Source organism: Sorghum bicolor, chromosome 4, assembly GCF_000003195.3.
Source record: "Sorghum bicolor cultivar BTx623 chromosome 4, Sorghum_bicolor_NCBIv3, whole genome shotgun sequence".
NCBI classification, from domain to species: Eukaryota; Viridiplantae; Streptophyta; class Magnoliopsida; order Poales; family Poaceae; genus Sorghum; species Sorghum bicolor.
Window position 1 is genome coordinate 66367135 of NC_012873.2, and position 22517 is coordinate 66389651.

Sequence of the window (22517 nt, forward strand, 5' to 3'; positions counted from 1 at the left end):
CCCTCCCTCCTCTCTTCTCTACTCTTCCATTCCAACGCCAGCCACGCCTTTCTTCCCTTCCCTCTCGCTTCCCCTCCCCCGACCAAGAAGAGGTCGGGAAGGGAAGGGAGCCGCGCCGCGCCGCGCCTCGCCACAGCCACGCACAGGCCACCCATATGCAGCCGAGCGGCCGCGAAATGCAGGGCGGCGGTGGGCAGGACGACTTCTTCGACCAGATGCTGTCCACGCTGCCGGCCGCGTGGTCCGACCTCGGCTCCGGCAAGTCGCCGTGGGAGCTCCCCGCGGGGGCGGGGGCCGTCCCCGAGGACGCCGCCGCGTACGACGAGGCCGCGCTCCTCGCCTCGCGCCTCCGCCACCACCAGATCGGCGGCGGCGGCGCCGGCGCCGGGGAGAAGCCCCTCATGCTCCACCTCAGCGACCTGCACGGCCTCGGCGGGGGAGGGGCCGGCGACGACGCCGGGTTCATGCCGCTGCCGCTCTTCACCGACCGCGCCAGGGACGACATGGACGCCGCCTTCAAGTCCCCCAATGCCACCGTGAGATCCTTTCTGCTCCGCGCCGGCCGCGTGCCTGCTCTCCGCTCCAAAGCTCCCCTTCGTTTTGCCCGCGCGCCGTTGACGTGTCCCGCGTTTTGCAGGGAGCTGACCAGGCGCTGTACAACGGGTTCGGAGCCGCTGGGATGCATGCCGCCGTGCATCAGCCGCCGTTCGGGCAGGTACGCCGCCGTACCGGCCACTACCCGTGCCCACGTCCGGTTCATTTAATCACAAAAAAAAAAGAGTTGCACTCGCAGTTTTACTCCACAATCACTTTGCTGCTCCATTCATGGCGCCAAAGCTACTGTTCGTTTTCTGTCTTGTCTTGGCTGATCAATCAATCGGACTGAAAAAACCGTGCCTTCTTCTCCTCGTGTGGTGACTGGTGAAAGGGCGGGTCAATGCCGGCGGCGCAGAGCTTCGGGGGAGGCGCGGCGGCCGCGGGTGGTGCGCCGGCGCCGGCCGCCGGAGCGGCGTCGGCCGGAGGAGGTGCCGCGCCGCCGCGGCAGCAGCGCCAGCGGGCCAAGAGGGGGCAAGCCACTGATCCTCACAGCATCGCCGAACGTGTACGCCACTCTCCCTCCATCACCTTTCCCTTCTCCCATTTTTTAATGCCTCTGCATCACTGTGTGTATGTCTGCTCTGTGCTGTTGTGGTGTTCTTGTACCTGGAGCTCCACAATTCTTGGACCTTATAGTTTTGACCTGCCAGCCACAGACCTCAATTCCACTGCTCCAATTTGAACTGCAAACTTCGGCCTGGCCACAAATTGAATTGTGGTTCGGTGTTCAGATACAGCAGAGATTAGAATCAGAGATGAGCTGTCTGACGAACTCTTTTGGGGTCTTTGCCGATCAGTTTCATATATACTTTCAGTTGTGTCTTCTCGCTCACGCTGTGGCCACGCGTTTGTTGCAGCTCCGGAGGGAGAGGATAGCGGAGAGGATGAAGGCGTTGCAGGAGCTGGTCCCTAACGCCAACAAGGTATGCCAGATTTTCCTCTCTTTTCTCCCTTCTTTTTCCTCCCTTTGCCCTTTCTTTTGAACAAAGTAGCAGGGAAGCTTTCCCTGAAATGTGGTGAGGATGCAATCCTTCTTCTTTTTTTGCACTGTTTGCGTGCTGTATGGGTGCATTTTTCCCTTAAATTCAGTCTTTGCTGATACGCTATCTTGACTTGTTTTCTTTTAGTATAGCGTGCTGTGCTCTCCTATATGTAAGATAAGATCGGTAGAATGATGAGTGCCTCACAAAATAGGAAAAACATGGTAATTGAGGCATGTTGTGCATTGCCCAATTTACTAACTTTTGGACGCCATGTGTCGGACCTCCATTGGAGGATTTGGACTTCTGATTTTACTAAAAGCTCCACTGCCGATGAACAGCTAGTGCAACAGCATGTGAAATAGCTTAAATATGACATTATCTGGGGGATGTCGATCATTGGGAAGACACAAGATGATTCCTGAATTAGTTTAGCTCACGAGGGTTGGATAGGTTAACTAGGCTCGGTATAAAATACACAGCTACGCATGAACTTCCAGACATACCTTGCAAAACACTATAGCTGGAGACATGGGCATTTGTCTAACACGCCTGCTTCTTCTGTTCCCCACGAACACCACGTGCCACTGTTGTTCCGGAAGCCTCTACTGGCACATTGGATATCCTTTTTGGAACAACTTGCGGTCACTGTTAGAGTATCATGAAGCTACAATGAACGTTGTTCTTCTGCCCTTTGGAATAAAAACATCGCTCGTCCTGTCTTAGTCGATAGAGCTTCCATAGCACAAACTAAGAGTGGACATAAGATCACTGTCGCTGAAATGATCATATATCATATGGAATTTTGTTTGCATTGCAGACCGACAAGGCATCGATGCTTGACGAGATCATTGATTATGTGAAGTTCCTCCAGCTTCAAGTCAAGGTATCTCTGCTTTCCTACACCTAGCTAGGTTACTGTTGGGATGAGTTCCTAAATTCTTCTCATGATTTGGGCACTCAAAAACTTGTCCAAATTCATGACTCCTCAGATGTTCCTCATTCTTGCAGGTTCTTAGCATGAGCCGATTAGGCGGAGCTACAGCCGTCGGCCCTCTAGTTGCTAGCATGGCATCAGAGGTATACCTATTGTTGCGTCATATGCTCTTCTGTTTTGAAAATTATAGTGCTAGCAACGACCCACCAATTGATACAACTAAACTTTGTGGGCCAAGTATGTTGAATCCTGAAATGCTCTAATGATGTTCATTGAAGCACAAAGCGATCAGGGAAAAGGTTATCCTTTTGACCATTGTCCATTGGTTAGGTGCAAATAGGTACCCATACTTTTGTCATCTTTAAAGTTGCTATTCCGAACAATTTAACCATCATTTGGCCCATCCAAAATTGTTTAAATTGGTCTAAAGTTGATCCCTGATCAAGTCTATCCAATAGCAAATAAATATATAGAGATCTTATTTCAGATTCTAGCTTTAGCATTCGAGGACTAAAAAGACACCCAAAAGAGCTACTAAAACCAAACAGCATGCTTACAGATTTGCACGAAATCAAAAGGAGATATGTCCCATGCATAACTTTGCTTAAGGAACTTATCAAGCATTAGTGGCCAACACAAAGGAAAAAAGTATGTAGGAATCTTTGTTGTTAAGGGCTCGAGCCAAAAAGGAAAAACACGCCTGAAAAGTGATAACATGGTACTGATCAAGCATTTAAGCTGTAGGAGCTACTAACCCACTAAGGAGAAATCGAATCCCCAACTCCTGAACATGCTCCCGCTGCTATAAGGTCAACCAAACCAAATCAGATAAAATTCCCATCAGCAATCTTTATTATCTTGATGAGTGGCAAACTGCACATCAGTTTTTATTATCTTGTGCATCAGCCAAATCGCCAGTAGAATCAAATTCAAATCCCTGTTGCAGGGCAATGGGAACGGAAATGGCACAAGCGACAGCGGAAATGGCAATGCCGCCAACGGTGAGAATGGTGGTGGCAGCCTGCAGGTGACGGAGCAACAGGTGGCCAGGTTGATGGAGGAGGACATGGGCACCGCCATGCAGTACCTGCAGGGCAAGGGGCTCTGCCTGATGCCGATCTCTCTCGCCTCAGCCATCTCCTCCGCCACATCGTCGTCCCTCCTATCTCGCCCCTCCATGGGTGCAATGGGAGGCGCTAGGGGTCCCCTGCACGACGGCGGTAGCCCTGCGTCGCCGCCACTGGTGAACGGTGGTGATGATTCCAGGACCATCAAGGATGGCGGTAAGCAGTGAAGGCAGTGTTCTTGTCTTGAGAGGTTGTGTGTTCAGAAGGGAGGTCTTGTTGTAGGGTTGGAATTGTCAAGTGGCCCAGCAGGGCTTTTCCCCTCCACCTTTCCTGCCCCCCTTTTGTTTGTTTATAAGAAATGATGTTTAATCATGCAACCTTTAGCTCCATCTTTTCATGTTCTTGTAAAATAGCTTTCCTGGCCTCTTTACCTCTCCCCTCCTCTCCTTTTGGGCCTGATGACTGAGCTGCTCCTGTGATCCGTAGCTTTTCTTTTCTGTTAAATTTGTCGCGAAGCTGTCGTGTCTGCTCTTGTTAGGTGGTGGCCGTGGAGGTGAGGAGGAATCAAAATTATTGGTCCGAAGGGATCATATTCATATCCCAGCTCGGGTACAAATTGATCAAATGAGATGAGATTAGGGTGGTATCAAGTGCAAAGCTGGTCAACAAAATGAAAGAGTATGTTGAGAATTATCAAATGAGCTGCTTCATCACAGTCACAGATGATGATGAGCGGCAAGGTCTCCTCTCCACTGCTGAAATTAGGTGCTTCTCGGACCACCAGATAACCTTAGATATAAGAGCGGGTACTTTAGAGCTAAGCACACATAAAGTCTTCCCTGATGTAATACTATAGAGGAAGGACAGATAAGGTGCTTCTTTTGTAGGCGTGTCTGCTTACAGATGTACGGTGTGTTTGCGAGTGCCTAATGGTTTGAAACCTTGAATGCTCTTATTCGAAAACACATATGTAATGCTCCATTTGCAAACATACATGTAGTTGTAGTTGCATAAATACTGGACCCTGGCAGTTTCAGCCAAGGGTGTGTTTGGGAAGGATCATGTATCCTTTCAGACGGCAAAGAGATCATACAGGTAGTTTCCTCTAACCACCCCCAAAAACTGTGATGATGCAGCATTAGCGATTGCCGATTGATGCGCAGGCGACGACACACGGTTGGATGGTACGAGAGGCTACTGAGAAGCAAACTGGCAATATTCCCTCCCTGCCTTCAATCCGCACGTCACGATGGGCTGGCTGCAAGTAAACAAATCGGGGAGCCAAGATCAACGGATTCAAGGATCCCAGCAGGAGATGCACCCACGTTGGTGAAGTAAATGAAGGGCATCTTTCATCGTGGTTTAAGAAAACGAAAACTTCTAGTGACAGCTCTAGTGAACAAGGGCCATACAAGAAAAGGTACAAGGTAGTCTAGAATTGGACCACAGGACTGCAAAATTTGCAATGATGCACGCAGATGAGATCTCCCTCAGGGGAAACAAAAAAAAAACATGTTGAAAGGTGGAACAAAAGGAAAATTGGGTTTTTCAGTTGAGTTATCTGTTTACTTTGACATTTCCCAATCAATGTCGCTAAATAATTGAGTGAAAACCACGGGCCTGACAAAGACAGAAAAGGGATATGCCAAACGTAAAGCATAACTGAAAGGCCATGAGAGTGCCGATATATTGAGGTGAATGTAGTCAGCTTTCCTTTTGGGTGGCTTCCTTCCAGCCATAAATGCACAGTGAATGATGAACACCACACAAGGAAGATAAGGGTACTTTTCCAACTGTCCAAGGCTGAGAAATTTACTGTACCATTCATCAAAATGGATCGGCCTGTTGCAGGCATGGCGAAAGCTGTTTGGAGATGGGACAGCACAATGAACAGCAGACGTATGAAATCATCGCCCTTACTTTGGGTATCCATGATGAACCATGACCCGGCTACAGAATTGTTGGGGCTGAGAACAACCTATAAGATCACGGGTATCTTAGAAAACTTGGGACCAGTAGGATAATCGACAAGCTATATATGCTGGCAGCCAGAAAGAGAAGTATTAATCCTAGCAGTAGTTGGCTATGCTTGTGAAACTACTACTGCACTCAACATTAGATCTTCTGAACAGGTAGGATCCTTGAAGGTTTCATCCTCAAAAATCTGAACAGCTAAACAAGTCAGTGCTGACTACTAGTAGATAAGTATACTTAAAGAAAAGATGCTGGATTTTTTTTTCATTTCTCATTAGTCATTAGTTATATGCTGATTGTAAAACTCTCCTCGCACAACTGGAAGATATTTCTACACAAACTTTATGGACTCACTCTCATTATATTTGTGAATTCAAAAGCTTTCGAGACAGGGCATTCCCCACAAGGCATAAGGCAGTAAAGGTCTGATGGCGCAATAGAAAACAGAAGAATAACATGACTTCAGTCAAGCAACAATACCATATAAAACCATATTTTGTTAGTGGAGAACAAAATGTCTGAACTGTAATACCTTATAAGAGATACAAACAAATAAAGAAAGCAGAAAATTAACAGAACTCTATTTGATCTAACTTCTAAGGGTTGATTAAATTAACAAGTAAAATGGTTGACCAAATATTTGGCTCAAATTTTCAAGCCCAGGCCAGAATAACCAGGCTCAAATTTGACTAACAAAAGCCAAGCATGCTTCAAATTGTAGGTTTAACATGTCCCATTCTAGCTGCTTTGAACTGGGACTCAATTGCCTCCTCACATTTCTTCCCTGTTGATGGATCGTCTTATTAATTGAAGGACAAATCATATGTATGCCAGCATCATGACACTGAACATACAAAAAAATGGTACTGTAGAAAAAATTTGCACGACATCTCAGAAAGTAGGTCTCACCAATACTCTGTAGAAAATGCAGGTGTAATGTCAAGACGTTAGAACTAAAGCACTATTGCTTTCATTACTGATTTGATCTCTTCCGTTTAGAAGCACCTGGCATTTTATCTCCTAAATTAGATTTCTTTGCTGCTTCTGATTCCAGTGATTCTTCCAGTTTCCTCAGAGCTTTTAAAAACCGAACAAGAAGATAAAAACGGTTAATGGGTGTAGCATTAAAATGGATGACAGGTAACCAAAAACCAGCATATTCCAAGTACAGAAGGACCATTATCTCACCACTGGAGAAAGTTGGACGAAGTGTTTCTATTGATTCCTCAGGCAATGAATGAAGACTGCAGCTAGCATTGTCTGCCTTCTTGAGCATTTTGTCAAAAGTTTTAACCTACAAATGATTTGATTCAGCAACTGAGATAGACATAAAACAATCATGCTGGATATTCTAATTGGAAGTGTTTTGGGTATGATTATCCAGTTTGGGGGTTCTTTTGGTTATAAAGGAGGCATTTGGTAGTATCCACTACATAGTTATGCTTCACCCTATAATGGACATCAAAGTGTTTTATGTATTCTTAAGTCCTAAGGTAAATCCAGAAGTCCCCGTGTTTAGTAGTTAGTACAGAGCAGTGCCCCAGTAACATCTTTCTACTCCAAATCATATGATATTAAACTGACATTCACCAGGGCAAGAAATACTCGGAGTTTATGTGTCTAACCACAGTGATGCTGTACTGGGATGAGAACGAGATTGCAGATTTTTTTACATATATAATAACAGGCATGTTAATAAATCAACTCACTGCAACTTTTGCATGAGAAAGCTACCTATTATTGTCCGGCAGAGCATTATGCCATTACCTCATGCTTTCTTAAGAAGGTGAAGCAGGAACCAGATTCCCCTGCTCTAGCAGTCCGACCCGCTCGATGTATATATGTTTTCACATATGGTGGCATATCATAATTGATAACATATCTTAAACCATCAATATGTATTCCACGAGCCATTCTATCCGTGCCAATTAGAACATCGATTTTTCCTTCCTTGAAGGCCTCCAGTGTCTTTCTGCAAGAGAGATTCAACTAATATTATGGTATCGGAATGGTCGCATAAGATACTAATCTCTATTATTATAGAAACAAACTTGATATTCATCCCTAGTTTCATTAAAAAATCCATCACTTTCCTATCTAGATAATCTAATATTTTATCTGATTTGTTCCTAATTCATGACCTGTTCTTAATTTAACCTTCCGCATGGACCTAGCTTATGGTTATAACATCCCATAACTACTAATGTCTAAAGGTGAGAATTTGTTCAACTTCAATATATAATTTTAATTCACATTCATGTGAACCAAAAAATTATAACCCACAACAGTACTTAAGTAAGGCAGACCCATGAAGAGGCATTCCCATTCTTTTAATTTTACAATCTTGATCATGGGCTTATTTTTTCTGGTGATTGCTCATGTAACTAGCATGGCCCTGGTGGGCGCTACACGCTAGTTTTGTATGTGGCCAGTATGAGTCATCTTGGACTCCTTTTCCTCTTAATATCTGCAGTTCTTCTGTGCGCTCGAGCAGGAAAAAAAAACTTGATATTGCTACTCACCTACAGCTACAAGGCCACAACTCAAACGTGAATATGCATGGAATTGTAATGTGGATAGCTTACCTTCGAGTAGATTCACGCTGCAAGCGTGAATATTCACTGAATTTAAAGGGTAAGTTTTCAAAAAAACACAGTAAAGTGCTTAGTCTGTGACTTGATTCCACAGATGAGGTAAAAACTAAGCACTTATTCCCTTGCAGTTCTTGGAGAAGAACGATGAGAGAGAGTGGTTTTAAGTTTGATTTACAGATCTGCAATAGCAACATAGAACAAATCTGAGTGAGTATGCACCACAGAGTTCCCAACAGTAATTTTACACCTAAGGTAAATGAGCTACAAATACATAAGAGACAAACCAGTTTGTAGGACTCAAGTTTTGTAGGAATTCTATAACGCTTCTTCCCACTATTCAACAACAAGGGATGGTGCAATTCGAGTTGTGATAGCTTGCTAGGATCTTGAGTCAGTGTAGCAGACAAAACTATCTTCGCCAATCTTGGATAGCATTTACCTTTAAACCCACGCTCCACACCCCTACAAGATACATAGTAGGTTAACTAAATCCTCAGCCAAAATATAGTGCACTACCTTAAACTATTAATATGGCAGAGAAGGACAGGATTGCGATTATATAAGTATGAAATGTGATCATTGCTGAAAGAGGAAAATACACAAGAATGTAATTAGGACTAGGAATTACGATCTTCTAATAGTAGTCAATGGATGAAGTAGAGTTTTCCCATCAATGTCATGCCAGGAATGGTCTTGGCCAATTGAGTGTGTAAGTTGGATCACTGTTGGCAACCAGGATTGATAAGCCTCTCTTAACATTCTGTCAGTCTCATCAATGACCTGAATCCATAATAAGTGAAATATGACAAGCTAGTAAGTTGGAAAAGTATAGTCACGATAAGGTTAAAGCAGTCTCATAAATGCCAAAACTTATGTATAGACAAATACTACAGATTGCTGCATTCCAATTTCCAAGTCCAACAATTCCATGGAAACAACAAGGGCAGCATATGTTAAATTGTGTTGCAAGTTCCATGGTTCCAAAAGGCATACACAGCAAGGATCTAGAGTAAGAGGTAATCTGGGAACTTTGCATTGTTACTAACTAGCCCAGGATAAATAATGCATTAATGCCACTATATCATATGCAATGCTGTATATATGAATATAAACCAGGCACAAAGCAAACTGTAAATAATCTGGTCGAAATTCAGTTCCAGTCTTCCAGAGCGTAATCTCACTAAAAATTTACATGTCATGTTCCTTTTACATTTTTTGCGTACAGTCTAATAAGCGTGCACATACTACAGCAATTTTTCAGGCTTAAACAGACAATTCCATGGAGGAGGGCAGTAGATTCAGAGGAAACAAGCAGTATCCACAATGTAAGCAGGCAAAGCATTGAGATGTAGAATGAATTATGCAATAAAATTCCAATAAGCCTACCAGGTACTGAAGATGCTCCAGACTGAAACCATTTGTCATGTTAATGTGATCCATCAGTCTTCCAGGGGTTGCCACCAATATATCAATTTTAGTCTGTGGTTCCATTTGGACATATTCTTCGTCAATAGTTGGGTAAAACTCTTGTTTGGGCTTCTGGACAAGTCTAGAAACTTCATCTGCTATTGATGATTGACCAACTGCTGAACCTACTGACAAGCCCACCACAGGAGCAATAGCATCAAAAACCTCTTTAACCTGAAATTGAAAAAACAGTACTTAAATTTGCTAAATGGACTACAATAAAATGGATAAGTGTCTGACTCAAATGTTGAAGCATGGATTATAGGAAAGATAAATTTCAAAAAGACACTGAAATCGCACAAACCTGCAAGGCTAAATCGCGTGTAGGAAGCACAACCAAAGCTCGTAAGCACCTTACTTTCCGTTTGCAGAGCATTTGCACAATAGGTAGGGCATAAGCAAGAGTTTTGCCAGATCCAGTTGGGGAGTTGATACAGATATCCCTCTCAAAAGCACCAGGACCAATTGTTTCCAGCCAAGCTGCTTCTTGAACCGGGAAAAACGATTCAATTCCCATTCTCTGCAAAGCCTCTGCCAGTCTACAATGGTAAAAACATACCCATCAGACACTCTTCTAGCTTACTTATTTCTAATACATCACCATAAGGGACACTTTCCTAGCTTGATAAATTAACTGCACTGAAAATACATTTGAAAACTTATAGCGAGCGAACCAAAATGCTAAGGTAACAAGCCACTGAGCTGAGTGCCACCATGCAACTGCTAATGCAACCTATTTCTACTCAAGAGAGCAGCAGCTCTCAGCGGCTAGTCCATTGGTCCCCGTTAGCAAAAATTATGACATGCATCTGATTCCAATCAAACGGTGCATTGCAAGCAGTGGCGAAGCTAGAGCAAATTAGAGGGGGGTGCACTTAGCTTGTGGGTGCATAGACATCTTCCGTGCGAGATGCATATATAGTGAAGTTTTGGACCTAATCACTATTTTTATAATTTTTGGAGGGTGCATTTGCACCCCCTAGTGACAATGTAGCTTCGCCCCTGATTGCAAGCGCTCCTCATCCTCCTGCCCAGCTAGCGCGGCCCATGTGTTAGTCACTGCACCCGTTACGCTCCAAAATATCTCCTTAAGCTAGAAAATTCCACGCCGTCCATCCTGCACACAGTTGCCTCCCACCTTTCCTCCTCCCCACACCTCCATTGACGCCCCAGCTCCCATCCCATGGCACCACGTCAGCCTCCCTTCCTCTCGCCATGAGGTGTGTCAACCCAATGACCCATTTTTTCAATGTGCACCCTGGTTTCTATCTGATCTCCTATTTCCCTCACTCGCTACATCTACGCCTCGTCCCATCAGCCCAAGCAGAGGCGCGGACAGCCTGTGGTGCTACGCTATGTAGGGCTAGGGGAGGTGCAGGTTGCACAGCGGGGTTTAGGGCCTGGCATGCAGCCATGGGAGGTAGGGCTGAGCTGCCCTAACATCGGCGCATGTATGGGGATGGCAGCATGGCCAGCAGGTCCAACGACCTTTCTGGCAGCACACCCATTCATCGCTCTACTCCTCAGCAGATGAGTCATTGGCTATTCTGCATGGTATGTCTCTCCAATCCCAGTTCCCTTCCCGTTGGTCATGGTCAACAGTAGAATTCCTCCTTTATATTTTTTGTCTTCACTGTTCTTCTCAGGTCTGTTTCTCGTGCTTGCTCATTTTTGCAGTCAAATGAGATGCAGAGGATTGATGGGTTCTTAAGCAATGCTAGACTGCAAGGTGTTCCTGATGGATGATGCTGTGGTGTGGCAGTGGTGTTACTGATGGCCAGGTTGTGCGCGTGCAGCATTGTTTGTTGGCAGCAGGCAGCAGGCAGCAGGCAGCATTAGCAGGTCTGATGGCTTGTGGGTGGTGATTTGGGAGGAACAAGTGATTGATTGACAGTGCCATTGCATTGTTCATTTCTGCTTTCTCCTGCCAATTTCATGGACCTTTGCAGTTTTGTCAGATTTGTTGGTTGTGCTTGCTCTTTTTTTTTTTGCATTAGTTGAGATTTGAAAGAATGGATTCATCTTATTGTAATGTCAATTGCAGGTTGCTCCATGTGGACGATATTGTGGTATGTGGAGGATATTGTGGTGTGCCACCGGTGGCTGGGGACCTACAGGTGGTGATCAGGTAGGAGCAGGCGATTGTAAGAAGCTATGCATATAAATAGTTTCATTTGACTGTCTCCTATTAATACACAATCTCAACTATAGCTAAATACACTGACTATGTTTATATGGCCTTTACTTCCTGTTCCTACACAATCTCCGTTCTTTGTTAACATCTGCCATATACTTCATATCCATGTGCAGAGAAAGTGTATATATATTAAGGAAGCTAGATTAAAACCTGAAGGGGGAGGGGAAAGAAAGGAAGGTTGTGAGTTGTTTTTCAGTAACTTGCTTGTCAGTACAGATTCACGATAAGTTGTTACACCGCTATCCTGTTCTGGCCGCATGCATATAACAAGGTCTCGAGACAGTTTATATTTAGGTTCAAGTTGAACCATGAAGATGCTACTCTCCAGTTTTAGGTTGTTTAAAGGATAAGGTCTGTATTGAAATTCTACAACTTAATCACTTCTATGTTGTTATAATGAAGTGGTCAGATCAATGGCTCTGCTTCTAACATGGAGTATGGGTTCTTTTATCTAAGATTCCAATGAAGTGGATTTGTACTACCAAGCCTACTAAATTAGGAAGTTACATAATCCTTGCATATGAATAATTGCACTCAATTTGATCATTACAACCATTCTTCTAGAGACAAACATACTCTGTCATAATTTTGGTATGCTCCATGCAGTAAATCTATATAGTAAATAGGGACTGATTAGACCTACATATTTTTCTAGGATAATCCTCAAAATAATGTTTCCATAGTGCGGCTATATGGATCAACAATTTATGATTTACAGAAGCTAACTCCTCCACAAACTACTCTACTGGTTGCCCATGCAGCGTCATCCTCCTTTTTCAGGTCACCTTGCAATGGCACTGATTCAGTTTTCCATCAATACACGAGCTAATGACACCGAGGTTTGTTCATCCTCACTTTATTTTTAGCATTGCCGTTTATTTAGGCTCTTTTGTCATGCTAGTCCATACACACATTTGATTTTTTGTCAGTACAGTTGTAACTTGAAAGAGACCTGACGAATCACAGAAACAATAGCCACCATCCAACACTACAGTTTCTGCGTGCAACCAAGTAAGGCAAGCTAAATTCCATGACCACAAAAAATCTAACTCCTCGAGAGTGAACTAAAAAGTATCCGCACTGTAATTTCCCACCCGCTCACGAACAGCACAAAAAAAAGGGCAACAGTTGCTTCTGGGCAGCAACCAAAACTAGTTAGTCGCTAGTCGAAGCGATCACATGGGCAACTGGAGCATGGGAGTGCACCTCGGGTCGAGACGGGGGAGCTGTGTGACGGGACAGCCGGAGAAGGTGTCGATGTCGACGGGGCACCGCATCCACGGCAGGTGTGGCACGCGGTCCGCCGGCCCCTCTTCCTCGTCCTTCCTCACCATGGCCACCATCAGCGACTGAACCCACCTCAGGTGGCTATGACAAATCGGAGGAGGAGTCGAAGCCGGCGAGGAGCACAGGTGATAGGCGGCGCGCGCGGGGGACGGGGAGGTGGCTGCGACTCTTCGACGGCGACGAGAGCCGCGAATTGGTGGCGGCGTTGCGGCAAACTAGGGCTCAGAACGGGCCGTAGTTGGTGGGCCGGTGGGCTTCTTTCAGTTGGGCTTCGACCGTTCCGCGCTTCCACGCGACGGCAGTTACAAGGAATTCCCAGGTAGTACAAAACCAGGGGAGGCACGCCGCCCGCCCGCCCCAACCCGCGCCTATTTCATTTTGCCACGGCTCACCGACCACCTCCTCAACCCAACCCCCGCTCGCCGGGAGAATCCCGCCACCGCCGCCATAAGCGAGATGAAGCAAAAGCAAGGAGGAAACGGCGACGACGTCCCGCGCTGCCCCCCGCATCCTGGGTTCGTCGGCGGGCTCTGCTTCCTGTGCGGGGCGAAGAAGGAGGACGCGGAAAGAGGTCCTCCCGGAGTCGCCGTTGGTCACGAGACGATGAAGCAAGGAGGAGACGCCGACGGCAACGACGACGAAGCGCGCTGCGTGAAGGAGGAGGACACGGAAGGAGATGCTCCCGGGACCGCCGTTGGGCACCGGATGATGAACGAAGAAGGCGACGACCGTGGCAACGACGACGACGCCGCGCGCTGCCCCCCGCACCCTGAGTTCGTCCTGGGTCTCTGCTACCGGTGCGGGGCGACCGAGGAGGACGCGGGAGGAAGCGCCTCCGGAGTCACGGTCTCGAACATCGACGACGCTCCGGCGACGAGCATTGCGATCGCGTCCGACATGGCGACCCTCAAGAGGGAGAGGAAGCTGATCCTCGTCCTGGACCTGGACCACACGCTGCTCAACTCGACGAGGCTCCAGGACCTCTCCGCCCTGGAGCAACGCAACGGGTTCACGCCCGACACCGAGGACGAGCTCCACATGGAACTCTTCCGGCTGGAGTACTCCGACAATGTTCGCATGCTCACCAAGCTGCGGCCGTTCGTGCGAGGCTTCCTGGACCAGGCGAGCTCCAGGTTCGAGATGCACGTGTACACCTTGGGAAGACAAGACTACGCCAAGGCGGTCATCGACCTTCTCGACCCGGACGGCGTCTACTTCCGCGGCAGGGTTGTGTCCAGAAAGGAGTCGACCCAGCGGGACGTGAAGAGCCTCGACGTCATCCCGGGCGCCGACCCCGCCGCGGTGGTGATCCTCGACGACACGGACAGTGCCTGGCCGGGGCACCAGGACAACCTCATCCTCATGGACAGGTACCACTACTTCGCCTGCACCTGCCGCAAGTTCCGCTACAACATCCCCTCCATGGCGGAGCAGGCCCGGGACGAGAGGGAGCACGACGGCTCGCTTGCCGTGGTGCTGGGCGTCCTGAACCGCATCCACCAGGCCTTCTTCGACGACGACCGCGCGGATGTCAGGGAGGTGATCGCGGAGGTGCGGCGCCAGGTGCTGCCCGTGTGCACGGTGGTGTTCAGCTATCTGGAGGAATATATGGAGGACTTCCCCGAGGACACCCTCATGTGGACGTTGGCCGAGCGGCTCGGCGCCGCCTGCCAGAAAGACGTCGACGAGACGGTCACCCATGTCGTTGCGGAGGATCCGGGGACCCAGAAGGCGCAGTGGGCGCGGGAGCACGGCAAGTTTCTCGTCAACCCGGAGTGGATCAAGGCGGTGAATTTCCGGTGGTGCCGGGTAGACGAGCGAGATTTCCCGGTGACCGCCCGTGCGAGTTAATTGAACGGCGTCACGTCGTGCGGCTTCGGTAATGGCATTGTTAATCTTCGTGCCTTAGAGAATTGAATGCATCAGCTCGTCGATGCTAGTCTTTTGTTGATTCACTCCGGACAATCTTTGTTGGAAAAATCAGTAGTTTCAGGTTTTTCAGCGGAACGTCATTCTGTTCAGTTACTGTCAGGTGTTCGATCTCAATTCCCAGAACCGATCGAGTTTGAAACGATGAGATCATTCTGTCTGTTACTGTTAAAAATGAAAAAACTCTGATGATGTCTACTGGTAGAGACATATGTGACATACTGACATGCCCACGGTTAATCTCAGCGTTGATGGCTTGCTGTGCTGCAGTTAAATTTTCTTGAGATGATGACCGCATTGTGTTTTCAGCTTCTCATTGGGTCTTGACTCTGGATGTGCTTCGAATTTCCTTGAACAGTGCATAACTGAAGTTGCACTTGCAAATTACAATACAAATCTGGGATGTGTTTCCCCGATTGCTGAGAATTGTTGAAGCGGTTAGCCTTTGTTGATTCACTCCGGCCAATCTCTGTTGGAAAAATCTGTAGTGGTGACTGTCTCGGTTCAGTAGATTCAGCGGAATGTCATTCTGTTCAGTTACTGTCAGTGTCAGGTGTTCGATTCCAGCACCGAGTCTGAACTATGAAATCATCCTGATGCTGTTAATGATGCAGTGCGCTTTCTATCTATGTTAGAATGCATATATTTTGATGATGATCTAGTACATCACGCATGTTAGTATGGCTCAATGTACCGCAGTTAAAATTCCTAGATGATGATTGTGTATTCGTCAGCTTTGGACAGATATGCTTCAAATATGATTCAAAGTTTTTCCTCACTCGAATTTTTCTGCCTGAATCAAGGATGCCACGTGTTTTTTACTTTTTTTTTACCCAACTTCAGCAAGGTTAGAGTTAAAAAAATTTAAAAATTATGCCCTTAAAACATAGCACGACCTATATAAAATTCCAAACAAAAAACACAATTACAAATCGAAGTAACTAGTAATCTAGTATTCCCTAACAACGGCGACATATGGTAGTTCTACCGAGCCCATGTATAGCTTGCCGCCTTCCCTCTCCACCACCTCCGTCGGCCTCACGCTCTTGGGCCCTCTCATCACCTGGACCACCTGTCCGTCGGCTCCGACCCTGACCGCGAGCAGGTGGCTGTCCGGACCAAAGGGCAGCTCCATCTTCTCCCTGTGCAGCGCCACCCAAAACCCGCCTCTGCCGTCGGCCCTCACATTGTCAGGGTAGCCTGGCAAGTCGGCGAGGTGCTCAGACGTGCCCGCCTTGGGACCCTTGATCCAATATCTCATCAGCTTGCACGGCCCAGTGAGCGCCACCACGAGGTGTGTCCTGTCGGCGCTAATGGCGAGGCCATTGGGGTACGTGATGCCGGCCTGCAGCACGGTGACTTGTCCCGTCCTGGGGTCGTACTTCATGAGGCGGCCGGACGAGTCGCCGGTGGCCGTCACCCTCTCGTGCTGCGACCGCGGGTAGTTCATGCTGCTGTCAGTGAAGAACACGTCCCCGGTGACCTGGTCCACATCGACGCCATTGGTGAAGCGGAGCGGCACGCCGTCGACCTCCGCGGCAAGCACCGTCGCCTCGCCGCCGCCCGGGCCGACGCGCATCAGCCCCTTGTACGCGTCCGCGATGTAAAGGTTGCCCGACCGGCGATGGAACCGCAGGCCCAGCGGGCGGCCGCACTTGCTCTCGGTGAGCTCCGCCGGCCGAGCCCTGGACGCGGTGCAGGCCTCGGCGTCGTAGCCCGGGCTGTACGCGTATGTCGACCAGCCGCGGGCGAACCCGTTCCACTTGAGGACGCGGCCGTCGGAGACGCCGCTGTAAGGGCCGGCGCCCGCGCCGTCGAAGGCGACGCTCTCCGGGCCGCGCAGCATCGATCCACGAAGTGGCAGGTGCTTGCTCCGGCTGCCGTCGATGGTGCTCGTTTCGGAGATGGGGCGAGCCGCGCACGGCAGGAGAAGCAGCAGGACGGCGAGGCACAAGATCGCCAGTGTCCGTGCAAGCTTGTGGATCGCCATGATTTCTTCGGTTTACACGTGCGCGGCGGCAGACGGTGTTCGTGTCGCGTGGGCTTGGTGTCTTGAACCTTGCGTTCGTTTGCTGAAGGCTTTGGTTTGGTGGAGAGAAGCGCAGGGCGCCGCCTCCTTTTATTAGCCTGGCTGGAGAAGCTTCTTTACGAATCGAATCGTGCAATGGAGCCTCGGACGTTCGGATTGTCGGACTCGGTTTGGTGACCGCAGTGCTCTGTTCCGTAATTCCGTTTGCCTTTGGGCTGTGTACATGCTCTAGACGGAAGAACGGAAGGTGACCTCCAATTATCGGACTCGGTTCAAAGACCAGGCCAGTATTCAGCAACAAATTCATGTGCTCTTGCGGTAATTATTTTGTCGTTGTATACCAACTTGGCAATGAACATCTTGCCACTGCCCAGCGGCACGATGTTGGACGTCACCGGGATCCACTCTGCTGGCTGCGCGACATCGTCCCAAATGCTGATCACCTCCGGAGGCTGCAGCACGGTGGCAGCGGCGAGGTCAGTCACGCACAGCTGGTTGTCTCGAGACGAGAAACCAAGGCCTTGTTTAGTTCCAAAATTTTTTTTGCAAAGTAGACACCGTAGTACTTCCGTAAGTCATTTCAAGAATTTTGTAGAGTCATTTTTTTCTAAATTTGACCATTATATGATAAAATTTCAAGAAACCAAGAAACTAATGTTGGAGTTCATACTTTGTAAAGGGAACAAGACATTAGCATAGTAAGCCTAGGCAAATCACCCGATACCCGAACCCGGACCCGAATTACCCGAACCTGAGGTACCCGATCCTAAATTCGGATAGCAATTTTGATTACCTGAAATTAGTTTGGGTAATTCGGGTAATATCCTCCGGTACTCGAATTACCCAAATATTTGTCTATATCTTTGTATTTATCATGTGTTGTTAGTTAAATATTAGAACATATCAATTTAATAGAACATAATTCTCTTTATTTGAACACGTGCTAGTAATATATTATTCTCTACAAAATGCTATTGAAATTATATACAAATTGCTGCTGAAATTATATATAAATTGCTATTGAAATTTTGCGTATTGTGTTGTTTTTTGAAAATTCGTGTAAATCGGGAATACCCGAACCCGAATTATCGGGTACCCGAAATTACGGGTAGTGTTTTTTCGGGACTAATATCGGGTAATAATTTTCGTTACCCGAATTTTGAATTACCCAACTTGAAAAAAACGGGTAACCCGAATGCCCAGGCTTAATGCATAGCTATAAATTTCCATCCCATTTCATGGAGTATCTCACATGGCACAATAAAGATGTTATGAAAAAAATGCAAAATAAATGACAAAACAAATTATTTATAGTTATAATATCTATATGGGATAAAAAATGAAAAAACAAAAACAAAGAAACATGTGAGGTCTTGTGGGACAAATCAAGAGGGGATGAAAATAGAAAACTAAAAGATGAAGTACATTATATATATAGTTATTTTTAAAGGAGACAAAATTAAATAGAAATTAAATTTAAAAATGACATTGTACATAGCTTGAAACTAAGGTTTCACAAGACACAAGAAGATGGGATGAAAATAGGAAGACTTGAAGAAAGAATTATATTATCTATAGTTAATTTTTAAAAGGGGCACAAAAATAGAAAGTATAAACAAAAATGAAGCTGCAGAAGTTTGAACCATTGACCTTCTACTCAAACTACAAGATGCTTACCACCAGGCCAACAAGATATATCAATTATTGTGTTGCAAATTATAATGATAATACAATTTTAAGTACAAGACTGCAGTGTATGCCGTGTCCTATGCCATGCAGTGTGAGCGCTGGCGAGGAGCACGGGACAAGCGGGGGAGGTTGCGTTGGTTGGCTGGGTGGGTTGGGCTGCATTCTACTGGGCCTCGGGTACAACTGGGAGAGTTGCGCCTCGCTTTTCCCTTTTCCATCCGAAGTGGCGGCTTCCAGTGCAAGGAGCCGCGAAGACGGGCAGCGGCACAGCAACAGTTGCCTTCCACGGCCGCCGCTCCAACGCCCGCGCTCGCTTCGTTTTGGTGTTCCACGGTAGCCGCCTCGATGGCAGGACGAGGATCCCGCCGACGCCGCTTTCGCCGCCGCAAGAGCACGATCAAGCAAGGAGGGAACGGCGACGGCGACGGCGACGCGCACTGCCCGCCGCACCCCGGATTCGTTTGCGGGGCAATGGAGGAGGACACCGAAGCGGAAGGAGCCGCCCCCAGAGTTCCCGTCGCCCCCTGCCCCTCGCGCCGCGTGCTCTCGTTCCTGGGTCTGGGCGGGACGAAGGAGGAGGGGAGCGCGGAAGGAGGCGCGCCTAGTAAGATCCGCGACCGCGAGGGCCCCGCGGCGGTCCCGGCCTCGATGACGACGAGCATCCCCCGCGTGTCCGATCTGGAGACCCTACTGCGCGCGAGGAAGCTGACCCTCATCCTCGACCTGGACCACACGCTGCTCAACTCCACGGGGCTCGACGACCTCTCCCCCGCCGAGCAAGCCAACGGGCTCACGCGGCACACCAAGGGTGACCCCACCGCCGGCCTCTTCCGGTTGGGCCGCGCCCGCTTTCGCATGCTCACCAAGCTGCGCCCGTTCGCGCGGGGCTTCCTGGAGCAAGCCAGCGCCATGTTCGAGATGTCCGTGTACACACTGGGCGACCGGGGCTACGCGAGGGCGGTCGTGAAGCTGCTGGACCCGGACGGCGCCTACTTCGGCGGCAGGGTCGTGTCGAGCGACGAGTCCACCAGGCGGGACAGGAAGAGCCTCGACGTCGTCCCGGGCGCCGAGGCCGCCGCGGTGGTGATCCTCGACGACTCCAGCCATGTCTGGCCGGAGCACCAGGAGAACCTTATCGTGATGGACCGGTACCTCTACTTCGCCGATAGCTGCCGGACGTACGGCTGCGGGGTGAGCTCCCTGGCAGAGCTGAGGCGCGACGAGCGCGAACACGATGGCGCGCTGGCCGTGGCGCTCCAGGTCCTGACGCGCGTCCACCAGGGGTTCTTCGATTCTGTCCTCGGCGGCCGCTTCTCCGACGTCAGGGAGGTGATCAGGGCCGTGCGGAGCGAGGTGCTGCGCGGCTGCACGGTGGCGTTCAGCCGGGTCATCCCGCTCGAGGGCGTCGCTGGGGACCACCCCATGTGGAAGCTAGCCGAGCAGCTGGGCGCCGTCTGCACGGCCGACGCGGACGCCACGGTCACCCATGTTGTCGCGCTGGATCCAGGGACTGACAAGGCGCGGTGGGCACGGGACAACTGCAAGTTTCTGGTCAACCCGAAGTGGATCATGGCGGCGAGTATCCGGTGGTGCCGGCCGTGCGAGCAAGAGTTCCCAATCACCCGTCGCCATGGACGTTGAATATTTACTGCAGGATGGTGTCGCTGTCGTCAAGACTTCATGCTTCGGATCGTTGAGATTGCTTGCCCTTACTAGTTTTGATTCACTAACCTAACCTGGTCGTTGAGAACTCTGTGGCTCATCGATTGACTTAGGTCATGTTCTGTTGGAAAATTGAGTACTAACATGTACTACTTGAAGTATCGTGCATTCATTTTGGTCAGGTCTTCAGGATAATGAAGAAACTCTGTAATCTATTCAATTTCTCTCATCAGATATTCAGAAACCAGAAGTTCAGAACAGGGAGTCTGAAACTTCCAAGGTACTCCTATTCAGTTACTGTCTGTGATGTTGATATTCTCTCTCAGTGATATTGTGTGACAGATTGAGAGGTTAAAGAATGTGGGTAGATGACTTTGCATGATCTTTTACTTCACTGCAACAGGATGATACAATGTCTTCGCAAACAGAAAAAATAACAAGGGCTCACATGATTAGCCTGCATCAGTGACCTGCCCCGTACTGCTGCTGTATGTCTTAGCATAATTACGTGTTTTGCTTATGCTTGGCTTTGCCATTGATGTTCTTGATCTACATCCCGGTTCTTTTGTGTCGAAAAGACTAAAACACACGCTTTTCAACTGTGAATTCGATTTGGAAACAAACAGTCGTGGTATGAAAGTCAAAACTGAATATCTAAATATACTCAAGTCACTAACAGTGATGGCAAAGAATCGACACTTGGGCACAGCTTGTGCTCTCCAAATTGGTGCCAATTTCAGCCTGCTGAAACATCCTTCAAATCGGATCTGCCAACAATTTGATCAAGCGCAACTGGTCGAATGATCCTGTCTGCAAATTATGTGGGATGGAACCAGAGACACCAAACCATCTATGTCTCAACTGCCCTTTTTCGAAACAAGTATGGACAGACCTCAAACGTTTGTTACACCTAGCCGTTTTAGACTCAGTGCTAATGACTGGTTCAGTACATGGGTATTGTCGCAAATGCTGTGTCAAAATTGATAAAAGAGACAGGAGAAAGTTTGATGGAGTGATGATCTATTTTTGGTGGAATGTATGGAAGGAACGGAATAGAAGAACGTTTCAGCAGAGACCCATGCAGTCAAATCAGGTGGCCATGCTTTGTAAAGATGAAATCACGCAACAGTGCAACACCATGTTCAAGAGTAGTAGGGAGTGGTTTCAGGTTTCAGTAGTGTTCTGGCTTGGTGTTTCTTCCTCGCTCCCTTTGTGGTCTCTCGGCCCTTGTATCTTAGTAGCAGTAGTGGCCATAGTTGCTAGAGTGGAGTTTTAGGTAGCAGGTTCTTTCTTGTATGTGTGTTTTTCTTTGTCTTTTTTTTCGTCCAACAAAATTTCGGCAAAACTCTTGCCGCCATTTAAAAAAAAAACTAACAGTGATGGCATAACCATAAGGTAATTCTGTTGAATCCTTGTTTATTTGACTGATAAGTGATAAGACATGACATAAAGTACTGTTACTGATTTGTTGTGAGAGAAAAACAATGTTGAATGGCCGATTGATTCGGCTGATAAGCTCAAGCACCTCACCCTCGGCTCTAACCCTTCATGCGAGGAGGTGGCTGTCTGGACTAAAGGACAACTCCCAAAACCTGTGCTTGGGCTTTGTTTAGTTCAACACATAAAAAATTTCCACACATCACGTCTAAACGACTTTCTTTTAAGATATGGAGGGAATAGGATATTATTAAAATAGATCATGGACACATCTAAATTATTTTATGTCCATATAAGGCACATCGGTCTGGGTGCATTGCTCTTAAAATATTTTGCATGAAAGAAAAAATGGTTTCGATGAAAGCATGCTTGTAGATATCTGAAGGCTAACATTTAATTTGGTTTAAGAATGTGCCCAATATATGCCTAAAAACGCTAGAGGACAGGATAAATTACAGACCAGATGATCGATGAGCTACTAAACAAACTCGAGCACTAGAACAAGGATCGGGGTTAGGCTTTAGTTCATCCAAAAACCAAAAACTTTTTAAAATTATCCGTCACATCCATGCATGGACCATTAAATATAGATGCAAATAAAAACTAATTGCACAGTTTGCCTGTAAATCGCAAGACGAATCTTTTAAGCCTAGTTACTTCATGATTGAACA

The 22517-nt window shown here is 47.7% G+C and overlaps 3 protein-coding genes across 4 annotated transcripts; 2 read left to right on the plus strand and 1 right to left on the minus strand.

Moving 5' to 3' along the window:
* Window positions 1–4016, plus strand: LOC8081987 (transcription factor bHLH82). 2 transcript variants are annotated; one of them, XM_002452932.2, is made up of 7 exons: window positions 1–536; window positions 638–715; window positions 929–1102; window positions 1455–1520; window positions 2398–2463; window positions 2589–2657; window positions 3461–4016. In XM_002452932.2, exons 1-7 carry the CDS (start codon window positions 156–158, stop codon window positions 3806–3808), a joined length of 1182 nt encoding a protein of 393 aa, XP_002452977.1. In that variant the 5' UTR covers window positions 1–155; the 3' UTR covers window positions 3809–4016. The 2 variants fall into 2 exon arrangements, with proteins under 2 accessions (XP_002452977.1, XP_021315043.1); XM_021459368.1 differs by having other exon boundaries at window positions 650–715.
* LOC8082742 (DEAD-box ATP-dependent RNA helicase 1) lies at window positions 6008–13367 on the minus strand. The gene is made up of 10 exons (XM_002454658.2): window positions 13020–13367; window positions 9921–10155; window positions 9536–9790; window positions 8778–8929; window positions 8434–8611; window positions 8141–8328; window positions 7323–7527; window positions 6744–6849; window positions 6465–6632; window positions 6008–6339 (listed from the first exon to the last, which is right to left on the minus strand). Exons 1-9 carry the CDS (start codon window positions 13154–13156, stop codon window positions 6529–6531), a joined length of 1560 nt encoding a protein of 519 aa, XP_002454703.1. The 5' UTR covers window positions 13157–13367; the 3' UTR covers window positions 6008–6339; window positions 6465–6528.
* Window positions 13328–20798, plus strand: LOC8081988. The gene is made up of 4 exons (XM_002452933.2): window positions 13328–14948; window positions 16033–17037; window positions 17433–17534; window positions 18838–20798. Exons 1-4 carry the CDS (start codon window positions 13557–13559, stop codon window positions 20386–20388), a joined length of 4050 nt encoding a protein of 1349 aa, XP_002452978.2. The 5' UTR covers window positions 13328–13556; the 3' UTR covers window positions 20389–20798.